The 26,332-nt window shown below is 50.0% G+C and overlaps 1 protein-coding gene across 1 annotated transcript in view; it reads left to right on the top strand.

The window, feature by feature from the left end:
- Positions 1-26,332, top strand: part of ECE1 (endothelin converting enzyme 1) — a 142,350-nt gene that overhangs the window by 90,230 nt on the left and 25,788 nt on the right. Inside the window, 9 exon segments of the mRNA XM_054009096.1 lie at positions 11,060-11,184; positions 13,676-13,822; positions 14,059-14,124; positions 15,167-15,358; positions 18,114-18,256; positions 20,951-21,065; positions 23,287-23,397; positions 24,600-24,698; positions 25,849-25,926. Coding sequence (XP_053865071.1) covers positions 11,060-11,184; positions 13,676-13,822; positions 14,059-14,124; positions 15,167-15,358; positions 18,114-18,256; positions 20,951-21,065; positions 23,287-23,397; positions 24,600-24,698; positions 25,849-25,926 — 1,076 coding nt within the window.

Raw genomic sequence — 26,332 nt, 5'->3', positions numbered from 1 at the left:
TCCCATCACAGAATCGTAGGACTGAAAGGGACCTTGAGAGGTCATCTAGTCCAGTCCCCTGCTTCATGGCAGGACTAAGTATTATCTAGAGCATCCCTGACAGGTGTTTGTCTAACCTGCTCTTAAAAATCTCCAATGATGGAGATTCCACAACCTCCCTAGGCAATTTATTCCAGTGCTTAACCACCCTGACAGTTAAGAAGTTTTTCCTAATGTCTAACCAATCATGAGGTTACATTTGCAGCAAGGCCCTATTGGGACTGGGGGGGTAGGGGATATGGAGTGCTGGCTGTTGGTGGCATGTATCCACATAGTGTGGCTCTACCTGGCATGAACCTGGGCTGGATCAAAGGTCCCACCAGCAGAGAAAGCCAAGCCTTTGTGACTGCTCACGACTTTGTTGTTGATTTCTAATCTGAGCAACTCCTCCCTGCCAGGTGCATCTTTCTGAGCCAAGGGGTTGTGCTAAGAGTAGGGCTCCAAGGAAAAACAGGGAAGTGACTTTCAACCAGACAAGAGAGAGCTACCTGCAGCTGGGTGCTGTTGGCTCCCATGGGCTTCATAGATCCATGCTGATTGCTGCGTGCTCTCAGCATGTGAAAGGAGAAGTGGGGAAATTGCATCTGTACAGCTGCAGCCCTCAGGGCAGTGTTTGTGCAGACTTTGAGCAAACAAATGGGTCCTTATCAGTGCTATTGACTCAAAGAACCGGGCTGGTTCTGAGGATAATTATCTGTAGGAGGATAGTGAGGAAGTTCTTGCTTCATTGGAGGGGTGTGGCGCAGAGCTGTGTTCCTCTAGTCCAGGGGTCGGCAACCTTTCCGAAGTGGTGTGCCGAGTCTTCATTTATTCACTCTAATTTAAGGTTTCGCGTGCCAGTAATACATTTTAAGGTTTTTAAAAGGTCTCTTTCTATAAGTCTATAATATATAACTAAACTATTGTTGTATGTAAAGTAAATAAGGTTTTTAAAATGTTTAAGAAGCTTCATTTAAAATTAAATTAAAATGCAGAGCCCCCCGGACCGGTGGCCAGGATCCAGGCAGTGTGAGTGCCACTGAAAATCAGCTTATGTGCCGCCTTCGGCACCCGTGCCGTAGGTTGCCTACCCCTGCTCTAGTCTCTGATCCATTGTAGACTGCAGGGTACATTTTGCACTTAGTGTCAGGGTCACAGTGGATATGCCACATACCAAGTGGACTGAAAAGGGATATAGCATCAAGCAGAGCAGTTCTGCATGGGATTGGTTTTTTAATTTAAAGGGACCTGGGATAGTAAAAACATGCAGGCAGGTTCCAGTTCCCCCATCTGGGGTTTGTGTAATCACTGCAGATCTCTAATCTAAAACAAAATTCAGTTACACCACAGAGCAAAACATTAGTTATAACATTTCAGGGCAGTTGCGGCCATCAGAGAAATCTGACCTGCTAATGTTAAGTGAAACCGGCAGTGCTAATAACAAACATATGTGCTGGAGACAAGACTCCCATTGCTGCCCTAGACCTACACGGTGTCCATAGCTTCTGCGGTCTTAGCAAGAAATGCCCCCCAAATCACAAACTGTTATGTCTGGGACCATCGGGATGGCTTGAGAGTAAATTTTAGGTAGCAATGAAACCAATTCAGAACAGGCAGCAGGAAGTCAGAGCTAGTTTGGGAACCTATTTGTCAGTCTTCCGTAACTGGGATTAGCCACTAAGAAATGTATCCCAGCTGAGGCCACTGGCCATGTTTGTTGCCTACAGGGGGCATGTGCGCTCCAGAGCTCAAAAGAGCACCTCAAAGTTTAGCTAGGTTGCAGAAGGCAACTTCTCCCTAAAGAGGGAAGGTATGAGCATATGGTTACCCCACTCCCACAAAGTTCCAGTAGTCCACAGAATTTTATTCTATTGTCTCCATATATACAAGCCCACTCATTCCATGACTGTTACAGGCTGTATGTGAGTTCTTCTCTGCTGGATAGAGCCCTAAGAATATATAAAATGTAGCCACAATTTATCTTAGATGGGATGCATTTATTAAATACATTTACATAATCAAGCATCTACCCAGCCTGGGTTCCAGATTGATCTCTGTTATTTACCAGGGTCTTTGGCTCCCTGTTTGGAACATTTTGAATCACACAGAGCCATCTAGTGACTGAATCATATATTGCAAGCAAACATAGCCTTACAGGGGTGAGGAGTCTGTTATTATAGTTGTTAATTATTATTATTTATTATTTGTATTGCTCTACAGCCTCCTTGTTCTTGTTACTGAAATATTGGGTCCACCTAGCTGAGAGCCAATAACAGCCAGACAGGGATAAGGAAGAGTTGCTTTATTCTGCAGAAGAAAGGAGAGCTTTGCACTTTAGTACAAAAACTTTGTTTTACATACATTTTACAGATCCTTTATACACATTCAGACAAAGGTCTTTGCAGTGTTAACACTTGATTGGTGGTTGTCAGACCGTGCTTTTGTTATCTGGTCAGTGAAAACCGGCTTGGGACCAGCTCCAACTACCTTAAGGCCTTGAAGGGAAGACAGTTGAAAAGTTCAGGCTACTGTGTACTTGAAGTGTCTGCTTCCCCCTAATGGCCACTGGTTGACATAAAGGCTGCCTAAAGGTTGACATAAAGTTACTAGTAACTTTCACAGTCCCCCCTTCGGGCCTGACAAATTTAAAAATTGTCAGGCCCGTTACGCACTTTGCGATCAAGCTGGAGGGACAGATACTGGTTTTTTTTATGGACAGCAGAGCTTTTGATTATAGCATTACACAGGCATTTGGCACATTGTATTATTGTTTAAATAACACATAGAACGAAAAGAATTTATTTAACAATTGTTTGAAAGAGCCCCGTAAACTATGACCTAAGGTCTGGAAGGAGGGTCTTAAAACTAAAGGTGTGATTAAGAGATAAAGCACGGAAAACAACAGCAGCATTTTTAATGGCTTGTAAATTCTGCTTAATTAATCCAGAATGATTAACATAGAAACAACCTCTTTTTTTGATGCAAGCACAAGTTTTTTCTTTAATTGGTTTATATGCTTGGAAGGAGCATTGAGAATGTTTGTACTTTTACTTAGAAAGTTTCTAAGTATGTCTTTATGGCTACAGATCAGATGGTACTTCTGATGCCTCTGTGAGGGCAGGGTTTTTGGGTAGCACTTCTTTTATCTGTGAGAAAAGAAACTTAACAAATTTTATTAATGCCTGGCAGTGTTTTGCAGATTTCATAGTTGCTTGGGCACATTCAGGCCCCCCTTTTTTTGGCTGTTAGCCAAGTCTTAGCTGTGGGCAGTGTCCTTGGATGGGGCCAGCATCTTATCTTTGGACTGAGCTTGCTAGCTGTATTTTTTTTTTTTTTTTTTTTTTTGGCTTTTTTTAATTTACAAAGGAAACTTCCAGTCTTTACTTGTACACTTTTTTTAACAATGAATATATACACATTGCTATTATACAGTACATTAGTTTTATTACGTAATGTATGCTATATACACTTTTTTAGTAAAATAACTTTATTACAGAGCTTTGGAGCAACAAACCAGGACAAGCACACCCACCTTTGAGGAGTCTACTCGGTACAACCTCTTGTGTCCAATAGCTTTCCTCCCTCCCCAGCCCTCTGGCTAGAAATCTGAGGTAGCCAGAAGGATCCCATGGGCAATATGGGGAATGGGTTAACTTTTTATGTCCTTGCTTCCAAAGACTGTTGGTATGCAAATTTGAACAACAATTTTGGCCATAGAACACACAAATAATTTTATTGTGCTAGTAAATGCATGGTACGTTGAATGCTATTCAGCTGGCATCCATTTTTTCTGATGATCTGAAAGACAAAAGATCCAAAGCTATCCACAGCTTAAAGATTTTTACTTAAAAAAAAAAAAAAAAAAAAGGACACAATTAACTTTTTTAGACTTTTGATTGCCTTTTACTTTTAACTCCTGCTTTCAAACACCCAGTGATCTGAAAAAGACAACACAACCTATATTGGTAGGTTTGCATTTCTTTTACCTCTACTACAATATACACTGCACATGTTCTGGGGAAAATGCACATCTTTTTTACAATTTAATTTTTACAACACTAGCCACATTAATTTTTACACAAGGTGTAACTATTTTTTTTTAAACACCGGGTAAAGACTATTTACTTAACATATAATCTAAAGGGCTATCCTCAGAGGGTTTGACCAGAGACCAGAGACCCACCCATCTGCCTGCTGACACTCTAACAGACAATTACACAGAGAACAGAGGGAATTATGGCCTAATAGGATCTTATTACAGGAATTTCTACTAATACTGACCGCTACAGGGGACGGGACAGAAGGATCCCAATTCGACCTCAGAGCTTTATCGCATGCGATGGCTTCCACTCTGAGGAATTACGAATGAGAGGCTCAGTTCTGTTTACACACCTAACGCCTAAATGTATAAGACAGAAATTCATTAACCGGTTAACCAGACCAGAACTAGATAGTGTCTCCTTATCCTATTAGGACTCACCTTATCGGAGCACGAACCCCAGGGGCTGCAGTGAAGCAGAGAAAAGGGGCGAAACACCCCATTGGCGCCGTTCCCAATTCGCCGCAGCCGTCCGGAGTCCAATGTCCGAGCTAGGAGAGTCCGGCGGAGTCGCCAGAAACTGTTACCGAAATATCGGGTCCACCTAGCTGAGAGCCAATAACAGCCAGATAGGGATAAGGAAGAGTTGCCTTATTCTGCAGAAGAAAGGAGAGCTTTGCACTTTAGTACAAAAACTCTGCCTTACACACATTTTACAGATCTTTTATACACATTCAGACAAAGGTCCTTGCCATGTTAACACTTGATTGGTGGTTGTCAGACCCGTGCTTTTGTTATCTGGTCAGTGAAAACCGGCTTGGGACCAGCTCCAACTACCTTAAGGCCTTGAAGGGAAGACAGTTGAAAAGTTCAGGCTACTGTGTACTTGAAGTGTCTGCTTCCCTCTAATGGCCACTGGTTGACATAAAGGTTGCTCTGTTAAGGGGGGGGTCACTAGTAACTTTCACATTCTCACTATCTTTATTTTCTAGATTAGTTCTTAAACTGAATGCTTCACTCACTTACAACACATAAAATCTTCTCTTCACCTGAAAGGAGGGATGGGGGGCATTTAAATCATTTACATTCTCTGTTGTTCATATCCTTTTTGATACATTTTCTCCCCCACCCCTAACTGTTCTGATTGCTGATTGTCTGTCCTACTATAGGAAGGGTGGGTGTGAGGCAATTTCTAAAGGGATTTGAAGCTAAACGGACTCTGTGTTACATCAGCCTTTCTTGTGGGCTGCCTGCACTATGGCCAGTGGAGTTATTTTCATAGATTTCAGGCCAGAGAATTCCACTCAGTTTCCCCTGTAATGATCCCAATAATTTGTGTTTGGATCCATTCTGGGAGATGCTTTAGTTAATCTTGATTTGCAGATTTAAATTGGAAAATTCACCACTCCCCTTGGGAGTTGGATTTAGTGGTTAATCACCCTTCTTGTTAAATGTGTGTACCTTATTTCTTATTTGAATACATCTGGATTTAATTTACAGTCATTTGTTCTTGCTCTGCCTTTCTCCGCTAGATTAAAAAGCTCTTTAGTTGCTGGTATAAACAGCTTCACAAGAAGAAAACACCAAGTCACTTCTTTTTGATAAGCTAAACAGATGGAGCTCTTTCCATCTCTCCCTGTAAGGCATTGTATCCAACTTTCTAATCATTTTTGTGGTTCTGCTCTATATCCTCTCACAATTTTTCAATATTCTTTTTAAAATGTAGACACTAGAACTGGATGCAGCATTCAATTATTGGTCTCACCAATGCTGCATAGAGAGGTAAAATTACCTCCCAGCTCTGACTAACTGCGTTGTTGATACATCCAAGGATTCCATAGTGCTTTTTGCCTCAGCATTGCAGTGAGTAGGAGCTCATGTTCTGTTGTTTAAAAAGGATGTAAAGGTCATAGTGGACACAGCATCACTGCTTTGCAGGCTGCAATCCTGCATTCAGTAGGTCTTGCCTGTGGGTCCCTCCTCCTCCCCCCAGATGTAGGATTTAGGTTGACAGAGTGATGGAGTTCTAGGGGAGGGAACCTTAACAGATTGTAGAAGCTAGAAACAGAAAACATCTATTGGGCCATGCTATTCATCCAGTCCAGAAAGTCCAATGCAAAATTGTTCCCTATAGTGTTCTAGTGCTTTGTTCATTTAATTTAAAAATATTTCATAGTTGAGAGGTTGGGTTATTCAAAGGATGTTCCCTGGTGGATTCCAATTGGTTATAAAGCTGCCCAGACTGTAGGGCCTAAATCTCAAAGAAAGTGTGTGTGTGTGTGCATGTCCCTTTGACTAGTGGATGGCTGCTCAGAGCAGACCTATACTTTTATGGCTTCCTTTTTAAGGCCTGTCCTAATTATCTTGCTCTGGCCTAAGGGAGAGTTTATTATCTGTCTTTCAAGGAGTTGCTTGCAGACTTGTGGATCTTATTATGCAAATAAATGAGACCTAACAAGAAACCTAGCCCCAGGAACACAGCGCACTTACAGTCAGTTCAACAACGGAAGCCATCCCATCTGCAGAACTTTCAAGGGCTTCTGGGAAAGGCCTTTTGTTTTGCTTTCATTGTCTGTCTTCTCCAAAGGGAGAGCCCTGCCTCTGCAGTGTGGGGAGACGGGACCAGGCAGCCAAAGACACAAATTAGCTCCCCATTTTGGCAGGTTGGAATTGCTGAACTTCGAATGCCCTGGTGACATCTCCAGCAGCAGATGAAACTACACAACAAAGAGCTCCCTCGTGGAGCTTTTGCTTCCTCAATTGCCATTTCCCAGGCAAAGGAGCTGGCGCGGGCCTGGTGCTGGGGAACGGTTCCCATGGCAATGGGAACGCTTTGTTCCCTGGGCTGAGAGCGCCTTTCCCAGATCTGGCTTTTTCCAGCTCATACAAGTGGGTTGTGTTTGGTTTTTCTAGCACACAGATGTGCAAATGTTTGGCTACTAGCTCCCTGACTTCCTTCCTAGCCCTCAGGGAGAGCTCTGTCACTATCACAGGTTTGATAACTCCCACTGTCCCACACCTCTGTAGACCTGCTACATGCCTCCCGTCTTTCCAGCTCCAGTGGACAAAGGCCTTCGTCAGTGAGGGCCAGGCTTGTGTTAAGTGTAAGCAGGCCCTGATGCAGCTATTGCTTAACGCACATCAGCACATCCACGATTCACCCCATTGCCTGCTATGCTGAGTAGCAGAGTGAACACCGGCCAGGGAAATCCACTTTCCCGGGGGAAGAGCACTATTGGGAGCGGCTGTCATGTCGTGCAGTGCATTCTAGCATGCTCTTGTGCACAGATGAGGAGGAAGGGGGACAGACTGAGTTCAGAGCCCTGGCTCAGGAACAGAGTCTGAATACCCCACTCCCAAACCACAGATGGAGTCATCATGTTCCACTCAGTCACAGTACGGAGGGTAGGCAGGCCCCGCCTGCATCCAGCTGTCATCAGCCAGTGGGGTTGAGGTGGGGTGACATGAGGAGCTGCCTCTATGGCCTCTGAAGCCTTGGTGGCCAAGTACAGGATTATCTCTGAAGACAGGACTCCACTGCGGCAGGAAATTGAGCTCCAATAGAAATCTCCTGGGCTCCGCAACTTCCCACGGTGACACCTTTGAATCGCAACATGTCCTGACACAAATGTCAAGGCCTTTGTTCTTGAACAGAGTCTAAAAATGAGGCAGCCCCAGCCAGGCTCCAGGAATGGAGCCCAACCCCTTCACCCCCCTATGCACATGCAGCAGTTCAAAGCACTGAAGCCAGGTCAGCCACATCTCATGCTCCACAGCCTGGCTTTGCTCCAGGTGGAGCCCACTCCATCAGTCCAGCTGCTGCCAGGCCTCTCCCTGCCCTGCCCCTCTAGCTTCTGCTGGCACTTCATCACCTCTGGAGCCTGAGAACCCTTCCAAGGTGACTCCCCATTGCTCAGAGTGCACTCCTCCCACTGGCTCCAGTCAAGCGGGTTTCCTTCACAGTTCACCTGCTCTCCCCTCTGATGCTGATGGGAGTTCTCAGGGGGATGTCACACTTGAGCTCATCTTCAGTACAGCTGCTTAGCTCATGGTGGATCATGCCAGAACAGTCTGCAGTGCCGTGTTTAGATAGATTTGGAGGTAGGGCCCAGCGTAGAGGTAATTGGTGATCTTTCTGTGTAAGATACTGCCTTCTACGTTGCCTTTTCTATGGGTGTCCAGTGGGAGGGCCTTTTAAGAGATTTGAACACTGGGCATCTCCATCTCCAGTAAACAAGTGGTGACTTCAGAGTCGGGTGTCCTTCTGCCCCCCCTTGTGTAGGAGCCAGCAGGTTACCATCCAGAAGGTCTTCTAAACGATTTCTTCCTTCTCTCTTTACCAAGGATGTGTGTGTTGCAAACATTTCTAAACAAGCAGCATCTTGCTCACTCTCTGTTATGCAAAAAGCACTTTCCAGCTGACACAGGCCTTAGCCCAGATACTACTGGTGTTTGCAGGGAAGGCTCACCTAGCAGACTGCTGTCTACAAACCAGGGAGTCACTTAAAGTACTGCTGGGGTTGCATGTGGGCAGGGCTGGCTCCAAGTTTTTTGCTGCCCCAAGCAAAAAACATTTCCGGCGCCCCCCGGCTCCACCCCTTCCCCACCCCATTCCAACCCCTTCCCCAAATCCCCAGCCCTGCCTCCTCCCCAGGGCACGCTGCATTTCCCTTCCTACCCCTCCCTCCCAGGCAAGGACTGAAGCGGAACGGGGGTGCGCTCAGGGGAGGAGGTGGAGATAAGCTGGGGGGGAGCGGTTCCTCTACCCCCCGTTACTTCCTGTGGCTCTCCCCGCGCCCCCCACCACCGCAGCTCACCTCTGCTCCGCCTGCTCCCCTGAGCCTGCCACCACCGCTCCGCTTCTTCCCCCTCCCTCCCAGGCTTGCCGCACGAATCAGCTGTTTTGCGGCAAGCCTGGGAGGGAGGGGGGAGAAGTGGAGCGGCAGCGGCGCGCTCAGGTTGGCACGGGGTGGGCAAGGAAGTAACCCGGGGGGTGGGGGCAGAGGAACCGCCCCCCCCCCCGCTCACCGCCGCCTCCTGCCCCGAGCGCGCTGCCGCTCCACTCCTCCCCAGGCTTGCCGCAAAACAGCTGATTCACGCAGCAAGCCTGGGAGGGAGCGGGGAGAAGCGGAGCGGCGGCACACCCGGGGGAGCAGGCGGCGGTGAGCTGGGGGGGGAAGCGGTTTCCTCTGCTCCCCTCCCCCCCCCGCGGGTTACTTCCTGCAGCCCTCCCCTGCCCCGCCTCACCGCAAAAAAAAAAAAAAAAAAAAAAGAGAGGGCTGGAGTGCCGCCTCTTTGAAAGTGCCGCCCCAAGCACATGCTTGGAGGGCTGGTGCCTAGAGCCGGCCCTGCATGTGGGATGTATGTGTGCCAAGCCCAGCCACTGAATAATGGGGACTCCCTGACTTGGTTACATCTGCCATATTGTCTGGCCAGCACTGTCTTCGCTGCCCCTCCTCTTCCTCTTCTCTGGACACAGAGTTCCATTAGGGAAACAATGGCATCCAGCAGCGTATGGGCTTCAGCTGTGCGTTTAACTAGCTGCCTAGAAACCGAGATGAGAACGGGCTTATGGGAGCAGTTTTCCTCTCATCCTGGGTTATTAGAATAACCTCTGCTGTTTAATCTGGCTGCTCCAGTCCCTGTCACTCTCAGCAGGAGGGACTGCTGGGGACAGTATATAGGACTGCTGGCTGTAGAGGAGCTCTGTTACTTTGGCTGGCAGTCCTTAGTATCTACCCCCTGTAGTGTTTCCCCCCAGAATGATCACTATAAGGCAGTGGGGGTTTCCCACTGGAGCTAGAGCAAGGGAGCGGGAGAACTTCAAAGAAACACTCAGTGTAGGCAAGGCTTGTGGGAGCAATGGGGGATTGTTTTCCCAAGGATCAGTCTCTGAAGTTGGAGGAGGTGGAAAACTGGGGACTCCAAATCAAAGATGACCTTTGGGAAACAGAGAGCCTGCCTGCCCTAGCTCTGCGCGGCTTCCAGAAGTGGCTGCCAGGTCCTTACGGTCCCTAGACACATGAGCGCCCAGGGAGGCTCCACGTGCTGCCCCAGTGCCAGCTCCGCAGCTCCCATTGGCTGGGAACTGTGACCAATGGTAACTGCAGGGGCGGTGCATGCAGGCCCGAGGGCAGCATACAGAGCCTCCCGGGCTGCACATGCATGTAGAGGCTGCAGGGACCTGGTAGCCGCTTCCTGGGAGCTACGGTAAGTGCCATCTGCACCCTCTCCCGCATCCCAACCCCCTGCTCCAGCCCTGAGCCCCCTTCTGCACCCCAAGCCCCTCATCACCAGCCCCATCTCAGAGCCCCCCCCCCGCCAGAGTCCTCACCCCCCTCCCACACCCCAACTCCCTGCCCCAGCCCAGAGCTCCCTCCTGCACCCCAAACCCCTCATCCCCTACCCCACCCCAGATTCCACACCCCCAGCTGGAGTCCTCACCCCCACCCTGCACCGCAACCCCCTCCCCCATCCCAGTGAAAGTGAATGGGGGGGAGAGCGAGTGACGGGGGGGGGATGGAGCGAGCGGATGCAGGGCCTCAGAGAAGGGGTGAGGAAGGGGTGTTTGGCTTTGTGTGATTAGAAAGTTGGCAACCCTAACCTCTGGGCCTGGCAGTTCAGAGCCCTGGCGCCTCTGGGCTTGCTGCATCACTTAGGAATTTTAAAAAATTGCTCCTCTTTCATTACTAGTTAAGCACTGCTTTTCTTACAAAATACAGTCTGTCCCTCCTAAACGGCAATGCTTGGGGGGAGGGATAGCTCAGTGGTTTGAGCATTGGCCTGTTAAACCCAGGGTTGTGGGTTCAATCCTTGAAGGGGCCATTTAGGGGTCTGGGGCAAAAATCTGTCTGGGGTTTGGTCCTGCTTTGAGCAGGGGGTTGGACTAGATGACCTCCTGAGGTCCCTTCCAACCCTGATATTCTATGACATGGAATCATCAGCATCCCTCCTCTGGCTCAGATGGAGTCTTCCTAGCACCATGTCCGGCTTGTCTTACAGAAAATACCACATCAAACATGTCCAGCGAGGCCGAGCGCAAGGCCCAGCGCTATTACCAGTCCTGCATGAACGAGACCAAGATCGAGGAACTGAAGGCCAAACCACTGATGGAGCTGATTGAGAAGGTAATCCCTTTCCACTCAAAGTGCCTGAAGAGACTGGGGGTTCCACCATTCATACACCAGTGCCCACAGCACTGATGGCTGAGACTGGCATGGCTGTAGGTTCCCACAGTGGCTCCTGGACACTCCCTCTGCCAGAATCTCCACGTTTAGTCCCATTCTGGATGTAAACTCCAAGATAGCTGGTTTGCATCTCTAATAATTGTGCAGTGCAGGGTAAATGGCCTGGAATGGGAATGTCTGTCTTACCTCGCAGTATCATGGGCATGGACTACTCCTAGTGTCCAGATGCCCTGTGTGGGCCATTCCACCCCCCCCTGGGAGGTCACCTCCTAAAGGGCTACCCTAGAGTAACCTCAGTTCAGGGTGTCGGCATCTTCCATGGCTTTGGCGGATGTTACAGCAGGTAGGTTGAGCCATGCAAGGGTGCAAATGGTGAGGGAGATTTTCAAAGGCACTTAGGTGCCTAGCCCCCATTGACTGGCCATGGGAGTTAGACACCTAGCTGCCATTTGTGCCTTTGAAAATCTCACCCAGTATCTTCAGTGCAATGGGTCTGAAGGAGGAGACTCATCCCCACCTTCCTGCTCAGGACACTGTCCAACAGGACATGTATCCATCTAGGACATGGACTCTTCCTGGCAAAACCAAAGTGGATGCTGTACTGAATGGTCTATGGGTGACATCGATCCATAGAGCTGACAGGGCAGGGGAGAGGGTGTCTTTCATTTGAGAAACATACTAATTAGAAAGAAAAGGCTGGTCTTGCCTGCCTAGTTTCCTAGTTCTTCCTGCTACCAGCACATCCTACAGGCAACGGGTACAAATAAAAGCTCTAAACCTTGTGCACGTGTATGGGGTCCAATACTCACTGTGTGGTAGTTCTTCCACTCTTGCTTTCAGTGCCTCCAGAAGCCAGCTGTGCAGCTGAAATTGGGTGAGATCTGGTCTTTCCTTGAAGCTTCCATTGCTGGATGGTGAACATGCAATGAAGACCAAATTCCATTTTGCTTTAGCCCAGTAAATGGCCTAAGGCTCTAAGGCAGCCCATCAAACAAATGCCAAGTTACTCTGTATTTAACCAAATACCAAAAGATTACTGCCAGTTTCCAATCACTGCACTTTAACCTCCCAAACTTCCCTTCCACTAGTTCAAAGGGCACTTGCCAGTACTTTATATGCTTTGTAAAACCCTCTTTGGAAGCTTGAAAAAGTTTCTCCCACTGGCTTGATGTAGCAAACTCTCTTCTAGTTAAATGTTAATATCTGAAACTCAGTGAGGTCAGCATTGCTCTGAGACAAACTCATGTGGTGGAGCAAGCAGGAGGCAGTAAAAAATGCCCAGAATGTTACTTTTCTGTAGGACCTACATTAAAGCAACATCCAGCTTCTTTATTAACCTTCCACGTGAGAATGTTAGCTTCTAAATTCAATAGATAATATGATTCTGAGAACATCTATGCCCATGTGTGGATTTTCAAATGCAGCAGCACTGTTCTATCTCTGTTATTAAAGTGAAAGGGAGGTCTACCATTGATTCCAGTGGGACCAGAATACGACCAACACAGAGTGCTTATACACCCTGTATAACTACTGAGAGTCAAGAAAAATTTTGGACCCTGGCTACCTGATTGCCATGCTTAAAGTGGTCTGAAAAACCCATGGGGTCAATTATCAATATCCGCCTGTCTCCTTGCCCAAAATCAACCCTGTGCTCTGCAGCCCCCACAGCCATTCTGCCTCCTCCAGACTCACCATCAGTTCTGCCTCTACATCAGTTGTCTCCCCCAGCCTCACCTGAGCTCCCCCAGCAGCTCCAGGAGCTCTTCACCCCCTCTGCCCCTTCCCAGGCTGGGTGCAGTGTGGGGGCTGAGAACAAAGGAGCCAGTCTGTTGTTCACAGGAGAGATGGAGGTAGAAGCAGGGAGCTGCCCTCAGCTGCTGGGCTCTTGTTCCTCCCACATCCTTGTCCATGAGAACAATGTCAGCTGTTGGGGGAGCAGGGAAGAGCTTGACCTGGTTCCTGCATCCGCTGTGATTGGCTGCTCTTCCTCGGGAGGCAGGCAAGGGGGGAAGCAGCTAATCAGAGGGAGGGGTCCCCAGGCATTACTGATATCGTGCACCCCTCAGCAACTGGCTGGCTATTCAGAATTGTTTTCGCATGTCTGTGACCACAGCACTTTAAACACTGCCCCAGCATGTCCCTTCTTTGGAGAAATGTAGACTGGACCTTCATTCATTTGTCAAGACCTGCTGCTTTGCATAGGAAGTCAGGAGCAGGATACAGACTCCTCAAGGCAGAAAGCAGCAACCTGGCCACTAAAAATCCAGTTGATAGTCCGTGTTTGATCCATGCTCCCATGAGTTTGCCTCCTTTGCTCAGCTCTAGGTGGTGCAACCAGTCCCTTGCGCTATCTCCTTAACGGGAAACAAGACCCCTTCTCTGCACGTCTAGGGCCCTATCTCATCCATCTGTGTGCGTTCTCTTTTCCCAGCTCGGTGGCTGGAATATCACGGGCCCCTGGGACAAAGATAACTTCAACAAGACCCTGCAGGAGGTCATGGCATACTACCACACCTCACCCTTCTTTTCTGTCTACGTAAATGCTGATTCCAAGAACTCCAACAGCAACGTCATCCAGGTGAGTGCAACAGCCTCATTCCTGACAGATAGTCCTGACAATGTTCAACTGAAAGACGAGTTGGGTCCTTTCCTCACTTTGCATGGTCTTGTTTCACTGGGGTAACAACTCAGCAGTGGCCCCCTGTAGTGAGAGCCAAGTCACTTGGCTACAGGAGCTTTGCTTGTACCATAGCCACGCTCTTATCTTTCTCCGTGCTGTGCACCGTGTTCACTCCTGCTCCATTTATTCTTCAGGTAGACCAGTCAGGACTCGGGTTACCTTCCAGAGATTACTACCTGAACAAAACGGAGAATGAGAAGGTATGCGCCCATCTCTTCTCATGTTCTTCCTTGCAGCATGGGCTCAGTTTAGCAATTAAGGGCTACTTAATGCCTATTCCCTGCAAGATCCATCTGTTTGAGCACCAGAAAGACCTTGTGCGTATTATTCACCTCCACTCTCAGCCCAGGAACCACCTCAGTGACCCGTCCTTCCCCATGGGTTGAGGGTGTCCAGCTCCAGGTGCAAGATGAGACACAATGCTGGCATTTTAGAGGAGATGGGATTCTAACAGCTCACTACACCCCAGGCTGGCAACCTCACTGCTCAGCCACATAACTTCCCTAACTGTGGCTGCTGCTCTACCTCCATGCTCCATCCTCATGAACTAGTGGATCTTAAATGAAAAGAGAGAGGAAAACAAGCTAGCAGTATGCCTCCGAATATGCCTGGTAGTGATTTTGGCCAAGGACAAGTCCCCTTGGGTGAGTGATGCATTCCTGTGATTAAATCTGCCATTGCCTATAAAGCAGACATCTGGGAGGCATTAGCTTTGTGCACACAGACCAGCTTCCTGTAGAGCTGCAGGAAGAGTAGATTCTGCCTCTCTGAGCATCTCTAATTTAGGATATGCTCAGGCTCCTGGAGATGGTCTCCTCTGACTATGGGCCTGGAGAGAGCTATTCCTCTGCCATGCTAAACTGTCTCCTGTAGACAGGACAAGAGAGTGCATGGATGTGGATGAGAGAAAACAGACAGGGTTCTATCAGCTATGCATTATGGAGGAGGCAGAAACTTGCCCTCTCAGCGGGAGCTGGAGCTGGGGGATGGGAGAGGAGTTAAGCAGGGAGGGTTTATTTCCAGCCTGGTGTGGATAATAGATTAAACATAGGCAAGGCAGAGAGTCTCTCCATTGCTCATTACCCAGCTGGCCTGTTGTCCCTGTCGTAGCAGGGCTGCTACAGGTGACTGGTTTCAGGCTGAGCCCTGGGGAGTGAATTCAGGCCTTTCCCTCATTTCTCATTCCCAGCCAGCAACTAACAGCAGGGCCAATCACCTTAACTTCTTCTCCCTGGCATCTAGGTACTTACTGGGTACCTGAATTACATGGTGCGGCTGGGCATGCTCCTGGGAGGGGCAGATGAGGAGGCCACCCGGCACCAGATGCAGCAGATCTTGGACTTTGAGACGGCGCTAGCCAACATTACCATCCCTCAGGAGAAGCGCAGGGATGAGGAAGTGATTTACCACAAAGTGACAGCCGGAGAGCTCAAGGTAAAGGCAGTAGCAGCGCACACACCCTGGGTGAGAGGCAGAGGCTGGTCCTTGGCCGTAGTAGAGGTGGAAAGGTTCAGCTGGGGAATGGGGGAGGGGCTACATTAAGATCTTGATGCTGGTAGCCTGCCACTGGCAATGGGATAAGCTTTGCCAATACCAAAGTGTTTCTGCTGTACTGGGGCAAGAAACACTGTAGAACATGCACCGTGCAAGCTGGGAACCACACTAGCAGCTTCTGTTCTGTAATGGTTCAGAAACCAACCTGTAGAACATGTTCATGTGAACCTGTCTATATCCAGAAGCAAATGTGACTGCTAAGCCCACCACCCCCTTGCCTTCCCATGCCTAGCAGTGCTCTGGTGTCGCCCATAACCCTGGATCTGAGACTTTTCAGGGACACCCTGCTCTCAGCAAACATTCTCACTGGCCCGGCTCATGCCCAAGGCTGAGAAAGTAATAAAAAAAAAAAAAAAAAAAAAGCCGCCTCAATTCACAACCCTTCGGGGAACCAAGCAACTTGTTCTGGAAGCTCAGTTTTAACTTGGAAACCTAACCATAGGCACTGTGTTTGAAATCCTGGGCCAGGGTGCTGTGATCTATTGCCCAGCACACTGCTGCTCCTAACCCCTTCTGCCCCATCAAGATTTAACTTACTGATCTCTGCTTTACTGGGTCAACAGCAAGAGTTTTCTCTCAAAGCTTCTCCATGCTGAGGGCCTAGCTAAATATATCAAACCTCTATGACTCTGGAGAGCCTGCTGTTACCTGGCTCCTGCTTCTCTAGGCCTAAACTTCACCTGGTAGAATTTTGTCTTTGGGGAATGCATCTGAGCTTGCTGCCTAGAGGACCATGCCTGTAGCCTCTTACCAGCACTCCACTCAAATCACCCCTGTGTTTGAAGTCTTCAAAGTGGCAGGTTCCCTGGTGGTGTAGGGCTAGGAGACTGTATTGGAGTGTGCTGGGGGTGGGGTAGGAGCCATGACTGGGAATGTGCTGCAGTCTGGCTATTCTGGGCTGCTAAATGACTCCATCTTTGACTCTCTTGCTCTGTGTGCATATTCTTCCTCTGATCTGCAACAGGTGACTTGGTGACATGCTGCCAGTATCGCACACTGTTTACACATAGCCTCTTGAGTTGTGCCATTTCTGCTGTTAACCCAGCCATCTGTCACTGGTTTAATTTAGAGGCAGCTGTTTGCACATATGTGTGACAAGGATCACCTGTGATAACTGGGTGCTGCTGGAGGATCAGTATCTCCATGGCATCCCAAGACTAACTTCTTGGTGGCTGGTATCTGCTGGGTCCCTAAATCCTTCACCTGAAAGCCTGATGAGTCATTGTGTATCAACACAGTGAGTGTACCAAGCTGTGCGTGGCACTCTTCAGCAGTGAAACTTCAGTTTTCATACCTCTCCCACGCCAAGGAGCTAGGTGGGATTGCTATCTAGCGCTTTGCATCCTCAGAGGTCAGTGTCAATATCCCCACTTGCAGATGTTATTTGTCTCTGCCAACATCTGCTGGGGAGTAGAAATATGCAGGCATAGGAGATTTGGTTTCAAGCTTTTGTTACTAACAGCTGGGTACATAAAAGTGAGGGTGTTGGGATTCCTCCAGCAGCCACAAGCTACTCTGAGAAACAGTGAGGCCCAGAGAACTAGGACACAGGAGACCTGAGTTCTATTCCCAGTGTGGTCAATGACCTGTTGCATGACCTTTGTGCCTCAGCGTCGTCATCTGTACAAGGGAGATAATAATACTGACCTTCCTTTATAAAATGTTTTGAGATCAACAGACAAAAAGTGCTACAGAGGAGCGTAGGAGCTCTGGAACCCTCACTAACGCAGTGTGACTCTGTCCCCGCCAGAGGCTGGGCCACTCTAAAAGTTTGAGTCTGCTGCTGAGCTAAAAGAGATGCTCCTTTAACTCAGGTTGTAGAGGCTAGATTGCTTAGATGAAGAGATCCCACGTTCAATCCCTACTAACGGTGCAGCTGGGGGCATTGTTACAATTGTTGTTCCTAGAAGAGTGGGAATAAGTTTACTCCACTTGTCATCCTGAGCACTCCGTTTACACCATTCTGGATTTATTACATCTTTTTTTTATGAGCGGTCAAGACAGGAAATAATTCTGTCCCCTTCAACCTCTAGAAGCAGGAGTTATCAAGGGAACCTGACTGCAAATTTTGACTAACCCATTAGATTGAGGGTGAATAGCTTGCATCTCTGCATAGAAAGGGCAGGCAGCTAGCTGAGCCTGGACATACAGGACCAATTTAAGTCCTCAGTAACTTAGAGCAACAGCAATCAGTTAGAAAACATCTATCTTGCATGCAGTGGCAACGTGCTATAGTCCATTCCTCACTGAAACTGCCTACCAGTTCAGGTTCCTCTTGGAGAAGTCCTATGACCATAGCTAAAGACCCTTGAGCAGCCTAGTCCATCTGACCCTAACTGCAAGACATGTTCTCAAAATAAGATCCATCCACTGTTGACCTGACACAGCAGCTCTTTCTTCCCTCACTCACCTGGCTTCAGACAGACATCAGTGAAGCTGAAGGTAAAACACATGCTTTAATCCACGCCTTCGGAGTGAAGGTGTATTTAAAGGGCACATATAGCCAGAGATCGCAGCTGCTCTGCAGACTGGCCTTTGGGCTAACGGTCTGTCCAGGTAACATAGCCCTGCCTCCTGTGCTCTGTGTCTCATTGGGTGGGCAACATGTAGTTTTTTCTCTCTGCCTCTCTTCCAGAACCTGGCGCCAGCTATCAATTGGATGCCCTTCCTCACCACTGTGTTCTACCCGGTGGAACTCAATGAATCCGAGCCAGTGGTTGTCTATGCCAAAGAGTACATGGAGCAAGTCTCCAGCCTCATCCAAGCCACAGACAGATGGTGAGAGCTCTTACCTATGAATGGCAATGCAGGTATAGGAAACATCCTGTAGAATCCAGTCCGCATACCAAGAAACACTTAGGGTGTGACACTGTTATGCTCTGCAAATGATGGGAATAACCTCTCCACCAATCACATCTCTCCCACATCAGAGGGGGCTTATGGAGCAAGGTGCCACTCAGGGTATGTCTATATGTACAGCGCTGTAGCAGCACAGCTGTACCAATACAGCTGCAGTGCGTCTGGTGAAGAGGCTGTGAACCGACGGGGGAGCTGTCTCCTGTTGGCATAAAAAAAACACCTCCACAAGCTGCAGAAGCTATGTCATCAAGAGAAGCTCTCCTATAGCCTTAGGTTATGTCTACACTAGAGAGTTTATAGTGGCACAGCTACACCGCTCTAAGCAGCCCTGTAGCTGCTCTGTGCCTATGGGAGAGAGCTCTCCCATCGACATAATTAATCCACTCCCAATGCGCGGCAATAGCTATGTTGGCGGGAGAAGATTTCCTGCAGACATAACGCTGTGCACTCTAATGCTTATGCCGGCATAATTTATGTTGCTCGTGGGGGTGGAATATTCCCCCCTCTGAGTGACATAAGTTTTGCAGACAAAAGTGGTAGTGTAGACACAGCCTTAAGTCTCTTGCCATACCCTAGCCACTCCCTCAGGGATGCTGGGTTTATCCACACTTGAAATGCTACAGTGACGTGGCTATGCCACTGTAGTACTTCAGTGTAGACTCTACCTACAGCGACAGCAGGGGTTCTCCCATTGACATGAGTAATTCACCTCTTCCGTTGACCTAGCACTGTCTACACTAGGGCTTGGGTCGGCTTAACTATGTCGCTCCTGGATGTGGATTTTTCACACAGCTGAGTCGATCTAACTTCGTAGTGTAGACCAGGCCTTGGACAGCCAGAGGTAGCCTTGGAACCCAGGAGTCCAAGTGCAGCTGTTCACAGTGCTGCCAATGCATCTGAGTGCTGTTTGCATCAGGAGGCCATGTTTGGGGGAGGGGGACAGGAAAAGCCAGCTTCTGGAATAGAGACTTGCATACCAAGAGGTTGCTACTGTATAGACTGCCAAGCTCAGGTCCCCAGCTCTGCCTGATGGCCTGTGCTGAGAATGGCAATGTAGGGTTCCTCTCTTGTACACCAGCATACACCCACCGGCTTTGGGACACTGTAAGTCATTGCAGAATCCCTCCCTTAGGGCACCAGATACTGCGCCAGGGCACCCAGTGCTCCCACCCTCTTTGCTTTTGCTGTAGTAGAAAGAGAGCCTAAGACACATGCCCTTGTATGAGAGGTCTGGTATGAGGCCTGAACTAAAATAGTGGGCAAGCTTTGCCGATATAAAGCAAAGTTAGCAAAAGTCAGCCTGTAAGCAGATGTCAGGCTCTGTCTGCATGCAAGTTCACAGAAGCTGGCAAGAACAGGGCTGATATTGCAAAAACACACACATTCCTGAGAAGTGCTAGGCACAGGACACTCACACAAACACATTCTAGAAGGGTAATACTAGAACACCCCATACCACATATGGTACTAACAACCCCCCCCCCCCCCCCCCCCAAGATAACGAGAACACCCAGGAGCGCCACCAGCTTTTCTGCAGCCCTAGGCAGCGGAAGGTCCCACCCCGAAATGCTGCCCCCCACAGAGGTGGCGGAAGGTCCCGCCGCTGAAATACTGCTGCAGTCGCCGTCCCCCAAATTGTGCCCTAGGCGACCGCCTAGGTCGCCTAATGGGTTGCGCCAGCTCTGAGAACACCCTGACCCCTCCTAAAGATAAGGGTCAGGATGACAGTGTGATGGCTCGAGATGTTTTGATCAAACTAACCACGCCTGAGGGGCAATGCGTAACTTGTTTGTACTGGTGTATAAAATGGAGTTTCAGAGGGAGTGTCTTTGGCCAGCCTAGGAGACAGTGGGAAGTCCTGCCACTGACTGAGTTGCGTCCATTGTCACGGGCATACATGTGCTAGTGTAACTGTAGACGTTAATCCAGGGAGCTAGGACCATGCTTCGTCAGCAATAAACCTGACCGAGTACCTTTGTACCTTAACGGCTCTTGTGGTCATTGGGCGGTTCAGTCGAGGTCTGCTGTGCCAGCTGTCTGCGCAGAGGTGGAATGGCACATAGAGAAAACACACACGCAGCCAAACATCTGAGTACAGATGTGAAGATCTTCTTCCTCAGAAACACCCTGTGTAGTTTATTTGCAGTGTTTTAATCCCTCCATCCATACACAGCAGTGTCTCCACACCTTTACACACCATATCTCAACTTTCTAACCCCTTTCCAAAAGTGGGGGCAGGGAACTGGTGTCTCCTTCCAGAGAATTCCCCGTGGTCAGGCCCTGCTAGCCACTATTTCTTCTGCTTCTTTCCTGTGCTCTTTTATCCAGTCTCCTTGTTAATGGGCTAATTAGCTCATTAGCTTCCCTGCCCCAGTCTGATCTGGTATTGGGGAACTTCTCTTCTTAATCAGGCACTGCCAGTGGGCCTGACTGATTAAACAGTGACCAGAAAGCTGGTGGGTCAGTGGCTGATTCCCAGCACCCGGTCACAGGTACCAAATGGCTGACCCCTTGTGGACCAGAACGACAAAGGTTGGTGGGACTCGTCTCCAGAAAACAGTTGGGAACTTCCATGTTTTGTAGAAAATCTTTTTATTCTCTCTTCCATTGCAGCCTCCTGAACAACTACATGATCTGGAATCTGGTGAGGAAAACCAGCTCCTTCCTGGACCAGCGCTTCCAGGATGCAGAGGAGAAATTAATGGAAGTCATGTATGGGACCAAGAAGGTGAGTCTGTGGGGGAACAGGAGGGAGATGGGAGAGAAACTACATGACAAAACACGCGTCACTACCCAAGATAGTCTCCACCCCCAAATCACTGTGCCTCCTAGCTTAAAATCTTCCAGGCTGCTCTCTTTCAGCCTAGCGGGTCGCTTTAAAGGGCTCCCATTTCCCATGTGATGGAGGTGCCCCACACAGCTTCATCCATACATAGGAGGAGGCATGGGCTTTCTGTTTATGTGAGGCTGCCCTTCTGATTTGGCAGGGCCACAAGCTGTTGGCCTGGAGGGAAGGGCAGAAATTCCTCCCTTTCCTCCCCACAGCAGGAAGGCCTGGCACTGCAGTTCCCTGCTGCTGGCCCAAGAGTTGCAGAGTTTGGGTGGGGTGCCTGGCCCCATGCAGTCACTTGCATTGCTTCTGCTTAAGGCCACCCTTATCTCACTAAGGACCAGCGGCGGCCACCTCAATCATTTCACAATGGATCCATCTGTCCAAAGGCCAGTGGTGTCTCCACCCACAGCACTGAGCTCTTTGTGAAGTGGGGGAGGCTGCGCACAGAGCTGCCAAATGCCACTGTAAGAGTGCAGCAGGATTGCTCCCTCCTCCAACCAGCCTGAGAAATGGTCCCTGGAGCCCTGACCTCTTCCCAGGCAAACGGTTAGGACCAGATGCCTGGAAAAGGGAGTCTGGCCCAGCTTGGCTGAGCTGCAATTCCATCCAGGATCACCTGGGTGACTGCTCTTATCATGCTGAGATAAGAGCAGCCTCTGAATCACAGGAGATGGGCTCTCACTGCACTCGGACAAGGTGCTGGGATTGGTTTTGTCTGCACCTCTGAGGGGGAGGAGATGGCAAGAGGGGGAGCCTCTGGGCCTCATGTGGCCCTGGGGGGCAGGCACTCACCCAGTCCCATAGGGGGAGAGAGGGGGAGGAATGGGACAGCAGGGCATAGAAATGACCATCTCAATGGAGCGAAAGAGAGGCCTTAGCAGGCTTGAGTGATGGGAGTGTCTCTCTGAAACCCTCGTGACTAAAGTAAGGGAGAGTGGGAGGCGAGATCCCCTCTACTTCCTGCAAGCCCGCTGACAGTGGAGGCCAAAGGGGACAATTGCCCAGGGGCCCGGGCGATTTAAAAGGGGCCAGGAGTCCCTGGACGCTGCTGCCGGCAGCACAGCAAGGCTAAAGCAGGCTTTCTGCCCGCCCTCTCTCCGCGCTGTTCCCAGAAGCAGCTGGCATCCCTGTCTCCCCTGGGGAGGGGGGTCTCTGCATGCTGCCCCCACCCCGAGCACCCACTCCGCAGCTCCCATTGGCCGGGAACCACAGCCAATGGGAGCTGCAGGGGCGGTGCCTGCAGGCAGTGGTGGGTGGAGACCCCCCGGGCCCCCCACCTAGGAGCTGCTGCCAGAAGGGTGTGCCGGTCGTTTTCGGGAGCCACCCAAGGTAAGCGCCGACCCTCTGATCCCCTCCTGAACCCCAACCCCCTGCCCCAGTCCAGAGCCCGCACCCAAACTCCCTCCCAGAGCCCACATCCCGCACCCCCTCCCACACCCAAACTCCCTCCCAGAGCCTGCACCCCAACCCCCTGCCCCAGCCTGGTGAAAGTGAGTGAGGGTGGGGGAGAGTGGGGGGTGGAATGAGCAGGGGGCAGGGCCTCGGAGAAGGGGCGGGATGGGGCGTGGTCTCAAGGAAGGTAAGGGGCAGGTGGTGGGGCAATGGTCTTTGGGTTTCACGATTAGACAGTTGGCAGCCCTACCAGGCAGGCATATGGAAGCCCTGGCCATGCCAGAAGAGCATGCCCAGCAGTGCAGCCGGCAGCTCGCTGGGCACCAGCCAACACAGGTGCTGCACCGCCCAAAAGTCAGGTGGACCGCATCCGCGTGGCTTGTGCGTGTGTGGGGGCCCATTTGCTGTTCTGCCCTGGGGCCCAGAATTGCTGTCAGCGGGCCTGGCTTGGCTAAGCAGTATTTCTTCCCCACACACACGCACAAGTGCCATTCTGTCCCCCCCCCCCCCCACACACACACAGAACCCCCGCTTCTGTGCCCCTCCTTCCCTGGCTTGGCTAAGCAGCGCCCCCAGTTCCTCCTCCTCCGTAGCTAGTGCACTGAAAGCACCCTCTCTTGTTTAACCCACTGCTCCCAGCCCCGTGTCAGAGGCCTCTCTGCACAGAGCTGTGTCTGGCAGGGTGCAGGAGTGTCTGGTTTAATCTTCTCTTCTCCCCCCACAGACCTGTCTGCCACGCTGGAAGTTCTGCGTCAGTGACACCGACAACAGCCTGGGCTTTGCGCTGGGAGCCATGTTTGTTAAAGCCACTTTTGCAGAGGACAGCAAGAAAATAGTATGTCCCCACCTCCCACTGGATTACTGGGCTGGCTCACATGCCAGTGGGGAGTGAATCTAGAGCCAGATTGATTTACGGTCTCTTGAGTCACCTTGCATGTGGAAAGTGAAACTCCCCCAACATGGTGTTTAAAGCTTCAAATAATAGCACAGTATGGACCCCATAAATGCCTCTGGAAAACCTGTGTCTAGGGGTGGAGGGGAAGGGGTTGGTGTTGTGCCCCAAATCATTCACAGCTCCAATAACTAACTGCTGCCTAGTCCCTGCCACCACCAAACCTACTGTATAATGGGGGAGAAGAAAAATCCCTGTATTTCTATAGCACTTCACAGGGAGCTCTGGCCATTTTCTAGATGGGGAAACTGAGATATAGAGGGACATGACTGGCCCAAGGTTACACAGTGAGTTAGTAGCAGAGCTGGAGCAGAACCTAGATCCTCTGGCTCCTAATCCTGTGCACTATCCACTGCTCCATGCTACTTCTTGGGAAAACTGGCAGCTCTTCTGTTTGAAAAGGGACCATCTATCTCATCCCCAGAGTATCCAGTGCACCAGACTGAGGACCTTGTCCCAAATGGACATGCCTCATTGTCATTACATGCTGCAGGGTTACAGTACATGCTCTAGGAGCAGATCTCACCAAAGCTGAAGAGGCTGCAGACTTAAGGCTCCCTCCATAATGTCCCTTATGCTCTCAGTGACCTACTTAACTCTCCTCATCCTTACAGCCTCCTGGCTAGATGATCAAAACCCACTTCCTTTTTCTGACCTACGTTTGTCCTCCTTTTGGCAGAGCCCAGCATACACACGTACACCAGCCCTCATTGCTAATGGCGCTACAGCCAACATAATCTTCTTGTCTCCTGCAGTGCCCAGTGGCATCCTCCCATCAGCAGCAGCTCTGCTCTGGGGGGAGCGTTTGCTTCTCCGCCGCTACGTTTGGGTCCCACACAAAAACCACGCCACTAATTCATCGTTGCAATCTACCAGCTTCAAAGTAGATCATATTTTTTAGGAGTGAGTTGGGGACAGCACCCCAACCATCTGGGCCCTTCACAACCTGTCTACAGCCGGGTGTGGTGTGGGTTGTTTCCATCTCCCCGCAGCTATTTCAAGAGACTTTTGCTTAATCTTTGATCCTGTTGAGCAGGGTAAATGTTTTGGCTTCCAGCTGACACAAGACCTCTTATTTTGTCTAGGCCGAGGAAATGATTACAGAGATTAAAACTGCCTTTGAGGAAAGCCTGGCCACTCTGCAGTGGATGGATGAAGAGACGAGGAAATCTGCCAAGGAGAAGGCTAGTGGTGTCTAAGCAAGGCACAGTCTGCCCCTCACTCCATGACTTGGGGGAGCTCTGTACAGCCCCTAGCATTTCCATCATGAGATTGTTTCAAGCAGATCCTGGCATTTTCCTTTTGCCGCCTCAGACTTGGGGAGCTCCCACATTAATTTGTTATTACCCATCCTTGACTGTTTCTTTGCTAGCTTGCGGGGGTCCACCGTGGCATCTTAAGACTCATCGCAGACTAACAAACTACGCCATTATTATGTGTATTCCGTGGGCGTGCACTGCTGGGATAGCTTCCCTAGGGGACAGCTCTGTCATCTGAGAGCACAGTCTTTGAGGTTTATTTCTTGTTCTTTCTCATTGTAAATCCCAGTAATCAAGATTTGTGATCCCATAAAGGCAGGGCTGGCTCTGGCTTTTTTGCCGCTCCAGGCAAAAAAGCCTCCCGCCGCACCCCCCGCCCAGAGTGCGGCAGGGGAGGGCGCCGAGCCCGGCCGTGGGCCGCTCTCCCCAACCGGCCGGAGCGCAGGGGGGAGGGCGTCAAGCCCGCCGCGGCTCCGCTGGCGGCCAGAGCCCCAGGAGGAGGGCGGATAGCCCGGCTGGGGCTTGCTCTCCCCAGCGGCCAGAGGAGGGCGGAGAGCCCGGCCGGGGCTCCGCTCTCCCCGGCGGCCAGAGCCGGAGCACCACACCGCCCCCCTCCAGGTGCTGCCCCAAGCACAAGCTTGGTGGGCTGGTGCCTGGAGCCGGCCCTGCATAAATGTGTGTAGACCTCTCTGCCTAACAAGGCTGGCCTCCAGTAGGTGACACATGGAAAAAACTCAAAATGAGGGAGATACCGATTATTCGTGCAAGAAAGTTAAAAATGCTGTGGGATACCTTCCATCCTTGCAACCCCCCTCTCTGTGGCCATGGTTCCAGGAGCCTTCATTTCTGATGCAAATAATTTTCAGCGATAAAAGTGAGTTGCGGGGAGTGACACCAGATCTGGATGGAAAGTAAGAAACTTGAGATTACCATGTGTGACAGCCTTTGGAATTAGAGCCTTGTGGCCAAGCTGGACTCTTTCCCCACCTACTCTCCACAAACCCACAGGATGTGCACAGATCAGAGGAACAGCCTTGTATGACTCTCCTCTTCTCTCTTTCCAACTTCAACCCAGGCAGATGCAATCTATGACATGATCGGTTACCCCAAGTTTATCCTGGATCCCAAGGAGCTGGACAAGGTGTTTCATGATGTGAGTTGACTGGCTACACACCCTCATGTCTGAGTTTCCTCTACTGCTCCACTCTTGCCCCCCACTGTAGGAATCCACTGGGGAAACTGCCGCCCCATGTGAAATCTGATACAGTAGCCCTCACAAATAGACCAACCACAAAATTAAACCCCCATGATTCAAAATGTGTCCTAAACCAATTGATCTGCAGCCAAGAAATTTAATATTGCCAAAGTCTGTTCTTATTGTTGCATGTGTTTAGGGCCCCCATCATTGCAGTATCTGGACACTTAATGAATTTAAGACTGGGTTCCTTCTAAAAGGACAAACTCTTCTCCACTTCCTGTGCCCTGTTGAGAGGATTTCTCACCTGGTTAATCGGGAAACTCCTTTGTGAATTGGTGCAGCGTAACCTCCATTTTGAAGG

This window comes from Malaclemys terrapin, chromosome 19 (genome assembly GCF_027887155.1).
Source record: "Malaclemys terrapin pileata isolate rMalTer1 chromosome 19, rMalTer1.hap1, whole genome shotgun sequence".
Lineage (NCBI taxonomy): Eukaryota > Metazoa > Chordata > Testudines > Emydidae > Malaclemys > Malaclemys terrapin.
The sequence above is the reverse complement of the archived record's forward strand: the minus strand, read 5'-3'. Positions and strand labels throughout refer to the sequence as shown.